Here is an 8,970-nt window from a genome sequence, read left to right as displayed (position 1 = left end):
GGGTTCGTGCCCCAGTCCGGGAAGATCCCACATGCCGCGGAGCGGCTGGGCCCGTGAGCCATGGCCGCTGAGCCTGTGCGTCCGGAGCCTGTGCTCCGCAACGGGAGAGGCCACAACAGTGAGAGGCCCGCGTACCACAAAACAAAAACAAAAACAAAAAAAACCAGTAGCATACAATACATGATAATGCCAGAGAGGATGGATAAAGTGAGGAGAAGAGAAAGAACAAGCATCAAAGAATCCAATGTTAACAATCTTTAACAGAGAAGGAAAGGGAACAGTTAATGAAACAGAAAAATTAGGCATGTATGATATTGCCAAAGGCCTCTATTGAAGGGCTTCTGGGTTGTTTCCAATCTTCTGCAAGCAATACCCTTTTATGTACTCATTTCTCACATATGTATCTATCTCTGTAGGATAAATACCCAAAAGTAGAATTGCTGTGCAATATACACATCTCACTTTGAATTTCAAAGTGTTTATTTTTGAAAAAAAGATTGCTTAGAAAAGCCACCAAACATAGATAGCTTAACCATATTTAATGTGGCATTTGATAGGACTGGTTAAATAAATTTAATGTATCCCATAATGTAATACCCTGTTGCCATAAAAAAGAATGAGGCTGTCAATATATTCTGATATGGAAGAGGAAGGGATAGGACTTAACTTTTCACAATTTTGAACCATTTGAGTTTTATGCCATTCACATGTATCACTTACATTAAAAATATTTTTTGTACTTCTACACTATACTTAAAAAAGAGTAACCTAAAGATCAATTTACCTTTTATTTTTAAGAGCCACACCAACAGGTTTCTGATGGACTTAGGCACACCTGGGTCTTGCGTTATGGAAATGCCCAGTTAGATGTTGGATTTTACGAAGTCACGACACAGAATTGCTCTGACCGTGGCAAAGGTCTGAATACATAAAGTTCATGCTCATCTTGAGTTCGAGTTATAAATTTTGGAATTGATTAATTTTGCCACTTTTATTATTAGTGAATAAATCTACCTCATTTTGTCTACTTTAGAGATGTCTCCAGGCTTCACCATCGCCACCCTCTCTCACCTCCCCTAAAAATGTCTCTGAAGACATACTCGGTCGCATCAAGTCTGAAGACAATTTCTATTTCCAATCTAGGAAGTAGTGATGATCGTACACTTTTTGTTTTCTGTTTTTAAGAAGGGCAACATAGAGATATGGGTGTGAGTTTAAAAAAATGTACCACATGCACTAAGCTACACTAGACTAATAACTTCAATTTTCTAGAATTAGAGAGCCTGTTTTTTTAGTAATAATGAATATGGATTGCTTATTCCCCTTTCTAAGAATAATGCTAAATATATTCTTAAACCTGTTTTCAAAATTCAAGAAGAAATTCAGAATATGGAACAATTAGCTAGAATAAGCCTGAAGATGATTCTAGCTTTCCTACTAGTAAAATTCAGCATCTATCCTTTTAAGGATTTTATCAATACATGAATTCAAGTGAAAAAATGAGCTGAGGGGCTAGAATATGACTCCAGAAGAAGATTGGGTCAGGTACGTTCATACACAAATAATCAGACTCTGCTCCACCTCCCTTGGTCTATGTCCTCTTGTCCATCACGATAAGCATAGGATCACGCCAAAGACCACAGTGAAAAGAACACTGGCCTAGGGGTCACACCCTGGATTTAAGTCTGGATACACTCACAGCTTCTATATGATCTTGGGCAAGTCATTTCTGCTTTCTGGGCTGCAGATTTGGAATGTTCAAAATAAGGAACAAGGTCTGAGGTCCCTTTCAGCTTTAACTCCCTTCATATCTAAGTTTGGTGGCTAAAGTCTCTGGAATCCCAGGTGACAGAAGGTAAGGTAGATTGAACTCCTGGCCACAATCCTTCATTCCTTCCTGCATCCTTGCTCTTGCCATGGCTTCAATGTGAGTAGAGTATATTCCCCTGCCTCTTGATTTGGGGCTTGGCCATATGACTTCCTTTGAGCAATGGGATATCATAGACATAACACAAGTAGGGGCTCAAAAATGTGCATTGCTTCTTATACCCTCTTAGTTAATAGCTTAGAACATCTTATAAAATAAATGTTTACAACAGAGCTAATAGCTAGGTCATAATTAGGGTGACTCTACATCCCAATTTTGCCAGGTCAATCCTGGTTTACATCTGTTGTTCTGGTGTAATGATTTAGCTCTCTTCACTCCCAAAAGTGGGATGATTTAGAGTATCAATTACATAGTCACCACAGAAAAACCTCAGTTCACCTTGAAAACTTACCTGGTTAATCCACAAGTTGGCTACAATGAGAGGGCCGTGCCCTTGCCCCAGCGTCCATCCCCACAATGCCTTCTTTGGATCATGCGGATTCCCACTATCCCCTCTTCTTACTCTTCAAGTGGTCTACATTCCAAATGGCCCCCTTTTCCCTCAAACCTTGAGAAAACCTAAAGTCACTCACAATTAGAAAAAATTTGGGGACTCCCAATCTCAACTGCAGCTTCAAAGAAGCATGTGCCATTTCCCCTACGGTATAAAGCCTATGAGTCATTGCACAATTTGCTTGTTGACACGACAGTGTGGTATACTTTCTATCATCCAATCAAAAAAGCCCTGGCCCATGCACATAGAGAGGTACATGCTTTTTTTTTTAGACACCTGGCAAGACCCTAGGTGTTCCTGACACTGACGTCTCTCCTCTCATGTCCCAATACCCTCAGGTGAGAAATGGCAGGGAAGCAGACTCCAGGTCCCAAGCCTGCTACTGGTAGGAAATAACAACCAGACAGTCCCAAGAGGCCTCATTTTGGAGAACTGGTACCCTTAGAGCTTACTCTTCCCCATGCTGGCACGGAGCACGAGTGCGCCCTCTACCGGAGTCCCAGGATTGTCCGCCATCTTCTGCCAGAGGCGTTGCTCTTCCCCCCGAGAGTCCATCCAATCCACGGTCTTCCCATGGCTCACACCTAAAGAAGGGAAAGAGGAGCGTTACACTTTACAAATGAAATGTTTTGATCTTCTGGAAGACACCTATCAACCTCTGAGGGGGACCTGCTGACCAGAGAGCCCTTCAGTGGCTTGTTCTCACCATATCTAGTGAGTGGAGTTAGCATGGACTACATCCTTTGTAGCCTGCATTACTCTGCTCTGCCTAGGTGATGGGGAACAAATCAGAATGGCCCTAGGGGCTCATTTCTTCCCCACTTTGGTAGTTTAAGTAGAAAGCTGGCTCATCTAGACTGAGTTAACACAACAGAACAGGCTGAACTGGGAGTTTTTGTTTTAGTGGCAGAGATAGTCTTGGCTCTCCCTAATCTATACACGTGCTCTACTGCTGTAATTCCCCCCACCCCCCAATTAGCCCTGTTACAGTTGTGTCTTGTGGAATCGGTGGTGTGTTTCCGTGACCTGTTTGAACAACACGAGACATTATTTTTTAGGGGAAAAATGGATTTCCTTTCGATTCAAGCAGTGTAATGGCTGCAAGCATGGACAGAACTGAGAAGAGGTCTGAAGTCAAGTCGGTCTTGGAAGTCCTTCTCTCCCCGGTCAGAAGCATGTGCTGTCTTGGTGATCCTCTCCCGAGCAAATCCTGAAGTAAGGCCCAAGAAAGTAGATGAAATTCGCTTAGACTAAAGTGTAAATGGTATTTTATGAAAGGACTGAATATAAGCATTATACACCCCAAACTTCTAGCTGAAGGATACAAAGTTACATAGTAGTAATCTTAACAATGAACCAATCCTTGGCTAAAGTAATGGAGCATCTGTGGAAATTTCGAGAGTCGGCTAAGAGGAAACTACATGTACACTTAGGACATATCAAACCTGCAGGAACCACTCCCCTGCCCCATGCCAAGTCACAGACTGTCTCAGGGTTACCAAGTCCCTCACCGCTTCCAGAATTCAAACGAACTCCTCCCAGAAATACGTTGCTGGAAAAGGCCTCCTTGTCCCAGACGGTAAGTTCTAGGCAAACATTCTTTATATCCTGGGGATGCAGGCCAGTGAACATGAAACTATGATTCCACTGAGGGTTAACACTCTTTTTTATTACCAGAGTTTTGTGCTTGGTGGCTTTGCTATCATCAGGGAGCAGGTAGCTGCAGGAGAAAACACAATCAAGCCATCAGTGAGACAGCAAAGCAGAAAAAGGCACCCTTGCGTAGCCATATCAATTTCCCATAATTCCTCGTGTGTGTATGCGTGTGCGTGTGTTTATCTGTGTGTCTATTTGATTTTCTTTCCCAGCATCAGATATGCTTAAATCTGGGTTTATTTAGTGGAATGGTTTATTATTTCTTTTAAGTGGGACAATGGTAAAATGACCACGCTCTCCTTTCTTTTTTTTAAAAAAATATTTATTTATTTATTTATTTGGTTGCACTGGGTCTTAGTTGCGGCATGTGGGCTCCTTAGTTGCAGCAGGCGGGCTCCTTAGTTGTGGCATGCGAACTCTTAGTTGCAGCATGCATGTGGGATCTAGTTCCCCGACTAGGGATGGAACCCGGGCCCCCTGCACTGGGAGCGCAGTCTTATCCACTGCGCCACCAGGGAAGTCCCCCGTCCTCTCCTTTCTAATCCTGTATTGGTCCTTCCCTCCTACTGAAATGAAAATACCTCCTGTGGGAGACACTACGTAATAATGTTCTGCCTCCTATCACCTTTGGCCCACGTCTGAGGTGACATGAAGCCACGATGAGCACTTCCTGGCATGTGGACAGCTTCCTACTTCAAGCGCCTGTGTCTCTTTGCTTCTCCAATTAAGGACTTTGGTGCTCTGTGAGCTGACTCAGCTTCTGTGCAGGAAACCCTGGGATTACTGGGAATTTAATGTCCCCAGGAGCAACCCTCAACCAATGAGTTTTAGAAATTGGTGGATGAGTCTCCCAGCTTCCCTGTCCCTTGAAGGGATGATCCTAAGGTACATTCCACAGAGTTCCTTGATGCTTCCTTAGTGGAACTGAGCCCCAGTTGCTCACAGTGGTAACCTGCCTAGTAACATATTTTTATCAACTTCCCTCCCTTCCCTGTCTCATTTTCTCTACTCTGTTTTTGATCATAGTACCTGATGAGTCAGGGGGCAGACTTTAGGGAAGGAGACTTATGGGTATGAAATTAGTACATCAAACATGAAAAATACCACAAATGACCTTACAATAAAGAAGATACATTATGACACTTGAGATTTCATTTCATGTACCAAACAGAGACTGCTTACCTCCCAATATTCATTCTCTCCCTATTTTTCTCAAAAAAAAAAAAACACCAGGAAAATCTCATTTTTTAAAAGTTAGGCACAAAATTGTCCAGAACAAAGACTACATTCCCCAGCCTCCCTTGTAGCTCATATAGCCATGTGACTAAGTTCTGGCCAATGGGATACCTTACCTTTAGTCTTTGTTTACATACGAGAGAAAAAACTTTTGTCTTGTTTAAGCCACTGTTATGTTGGCTCACGGACAGACCTAATATTTACTGATATATTTTATAATATTAAATTTTACACAAAGGTCTATTCTTGCTCTCTCATGCTCTTTTTCAAAAAATCTGAGGTCCCTTTAAAATCAGCTCAATGTTTAAGTGTAACTAGGGAGAGAATTTACTAGAAAGTTACTGGCCTTTAAAAAGGAAAATATATACATATATATATAAAACAAAGATACTGTCCTTTATTATCTCTGCCTCACAAATGTTCAACATGATAAAATAAAAACTATTCCAGAAGAAGTTAAGTCATCCGTGCAAGGCCAATGAGTTCATGGGCGAGAAGCCATACCCTTACCCCACCGGTGAGCAGGAAGAGGCCAGAGCTAGATGGTAGGGCTGGGGAAGCAAATTTCAAGGGCAGGATCCACAGAAAGCATTTCTTCTGTGCTTAAACCTCCCGGGAGAAAGAGTCAAGGACAGATGGACCGGGATTCAGGCACACACACTCACCAGTGGGGAAGCCCCAGACATCTGCTTCTCCTTATTCTCGCCCTTACCAAAGTTACACTGTGTGAGCATAAAGGTTTGACTCATTTCCTTGTAGGGAAAATTACACTTTTCTAAGAAGGACTGAGGAGAGGAATGATACTGTCATCTGACTCAAAGAATTAACCTCATGGCTGGCATCACAGGACTTTGTTTTACCTTATGCATTTTGTGATGCTCTGTGAGAGCAGGGACCATGTCTTATTTTTGGAACTGCAGGACTTAGTGCTTGGAATGTGTGCATGTATGTGTTTGTTGCAATGAATGAAAAATATCCTGCTGGTTCTAGTTTTTCTAATTATAGGAGAAAAATCTCAAACAGAAATCAGGAGGGATTTGTTGTTTGGGTTGCCTTGAATGGGTAAGAAGGTCCATTAAAAAGGGCTGCCTTCCCTCAAGAAACTGCCCTGGGCTCCACAAAGTGGGCACAAATGCCCAAGAGGCAGTCTTGGAGTTTCCCCAAGGCACTCTCCAGTGGATATCTCTAGGGATGATGCTCTGACATCTCCACTTTTTACACTTTCCCCGGAGAGAGCAAAATACCAAGGATCCAATATTTTTGTTGACCTTGCATATAGTCAGCACCAAATGATAAAAAGCACAATACAAGTATATTACATGTAGAAAATCATACTTTCTCCTCCTGTGAGAAATGAATCTCACATGAAAATTTGCCAGTCTTGAGGGCGAGAGTCACAGGACATCCTGAAATATGCTAGAATAAGCAGATCTCTCTCGCATTGTTTTCAATGTAAGCGCCAGCATTGAAGGGGAGTTCTTTCCTAGCACACATTTAGAATAAGAACAACACAGAAGCCTCACAGCCCACCACTGTCTCATGGATCACAGACCTTTTCATCTCCCATTAAGTATCATCGAAAATGAGCTCAAACAAAATTACCCCTTCACAAAGCTATCAGAAGTGCCTCCTGATTTCACCGCTGTCAAATTCTTTGCCTCTTTGATGAGCACTTCTAGGATTCCTCCAGAGATGACAGGAGAATCCTTCTTCTTTCCTCGTTTAAAGGTCTTCTTTCCTACATCAGCCATCAGAGAAAAAGAGAGAAAGAGAGCCAGAGAGAGAGAGAGAGAGGAGGAGGGAAGGAAGGAGGAAGAGAGAGAGAATGAAAGAGAAAGAGATAATGAGAATGGGGGGAGGGGAAGAGAAAGAGAAAAGAAGGGAAGGGAAGAGAGATAGATCATGGGTTCCATTTCAAAATTTACAAATAAAATCCACAAAGATTTATTTCATTTTCAGAGTGAATGAGATCTTTACATTATTGTATACTTTTCCATGTAATCACTTAAATGCTTTTACACCACTGCATTCTTTCGGGATGTATCTTTCATTTTCGTTGAAAAAAATGAGCAAATAAATTTAAAAAAATTAAATACTCCCCTGTAACATATAAAGGGATAAAATAGAAAAGACCCCGAGAGCTGCCTGGGCCACATCCCTTCTCTCTGTGAGGAACAGCTACAATGAAAGCCATACACATGTGCCAAGACCCCCAAAGAGAAAATTCCTAACTCCTGTCTTGGATATTTTAGTCTCGTACATTGTCAACTCCACGCTGGGCCAGCTCTAAAGGCTATAGCTCAGACACAATTACATTTGGGGGTGAGAGGAAACTCTTCCCGCATCACATGTCTATTCTGATGACATGCGCTCAACATGAATAACGACCGCCTCCACCACCACCTTTATTTAACACTGTTCTAAACGCTTTGTATGAATGAACCTATTTGATTCTTGCAATATCCCTAAGAAGTGAGGCAACTGAGGTTGAGAGATAGTAATTTAGTTGCACAGGGTCACAATGACAAGGGTGACAGGACAAGAAAGATAAAGGAAGCTGCCTGTAAGAGTTGAAGAAAGAAGAAGGGCAAAAGGGATTTAAAAGTTGACTCCATCTGGACTTTTCCTTTGTATTCTGTGTTCCAAGTTAATTTCTTTCTCAAGAAGCCCTGAGCAGCTGTGAATGTCATAAACCCAGACAGCAGCTTTCTACACCTCCCCTCTCAGCAGGCCATCCCCCATCTCCCCCTACCCCCCAACTCCACCCGGCAGGCGGGGAAGATCCTATATGTCCTGGACTTCCAGGAAACAAATCTCAACATTGAGGTTGGTCTCTAAGTATGAACTCTGCCCTTTCCTTGTAAGAATCTGACACCCTTCCCCATACACAGTATATACTTTTCGACTCTCCTTAAACGACAGTGACACCTAACTCTTTCCATTTCATCTGTGTAATGTAAAAGTAACATAGTCCACCCAACCCCTGATCCCTATTTCCACACTTCTAGAAACGGAATGTCCCCGATCAAAGTCATTGATTTGTTTTCTCTACCTTGAAGCTGTCCCAGTGGAAGTGTCAGGTTCTCCTCCGGGGGTATGTAACGTAAAATGACTGTCAGCTCTCCTTTGTACTGAAGGCCAATATCAGCAACAAATTCCACCTGGCCGAGACAGGTGAAAAGAAAAAGTGAGAATGCTTGGTTTGTAATTTTGTAGCCCATATTTGAATGTACAATATTTACTTGGTAGCGTAAATGTGACAATTTATTCCCATTCAATCATGTTGGCACTTATTGGTTCAAGAGATGCCTCAGGCATGAGAAAAGAGAGGCTGGAAAACTCTATGAAGGTATTTGAGTATAACATTTAACGCTAAAGTAAAAGGAATTTGAGAGGAGATATATAACACACATTCGGTGAATCAATGGACACTGAGTGCCTGTGATGCATTGAGAACTGGACTGGGTATGAGGCAGGAATAAAGATGTCACTGAAAACAGCCCTAGAAGATACTTCTGTCTGTCCTTGATGTCTCAAGGCCTTCCTAAGTGTCCAAGAAGGGGCAAGTAGGCAGTAATGTCTGATTCATATTGGGCTGCCAGCCACCAACTATGAAAAGCTATACTGGTAATTCACATCATTAAAACTCAATGAGGAAAAACTGGTTCACTCCAACATTGCTGGTGGGACTGTAAAA

At 42.2% G+C, this 8,970-nt stretch overlaps 1 protein-coding gene across 7 annotated transcripts in view; it reads right to left on the bottom strand.

Annotated features, from left to right (window-relative positions):
• The window catches only part of SYTL5 (synaptotagmin like 5), a 136,781-nt gene that overhangs the window by 23,762 nt on the left and 104,049 nt on the right, over positions 1–8,970 (bottom strand). For 6 of the 7 annotated variants that reach the window (XM_024116471.2, XM_024116476.2, XM_024116472.2 and 3 more), the window contains 4 exons: positions 8,326–8,434; positions 6,876–7,011; positions 3,893–4,101; positions 2,821–2,965 (listed from right to left, as the gene is read on the bottom strand). In XM_024116471.2, coding sequence (XP_023972239.1) covers positions 2,823–2,965; positions 3,893–4,101; positions 6,876–7,011; positions 8,326–8,434 — 597 coding nt within the window. In that variant the 3' untranslated portion in view covers positions 2,821–2,822. The remainder of the gene's footprint in view (positions 1–2,820; positions 2,966–3,892; positions 4,102–6,875; positions 7,012–8,325; positions 8,435–8,970) is intronic. The other variant, XM_024116475.2, reaches the window with a different exon arrangement.

This window comes from Physeter macrocephalus, chromosome 21 (genome assembly GCF_002837175.3).
Source record: "Physeter macrocephalus isolate SW-GA chromosome 21, ASM283717v5, whole genome shotgun sequence".
NCBI lineage: Eukaryota > Metazoa > Chordata > Mammalia > Artiodactyla > Physeteridae > Physeter > Physeter macrocephalus.
The sequence above is the reverse complement of the archived record's forward strand: the minus strand, read 5'-3'. Positions and strand labels throughout refer to the sequence as shown.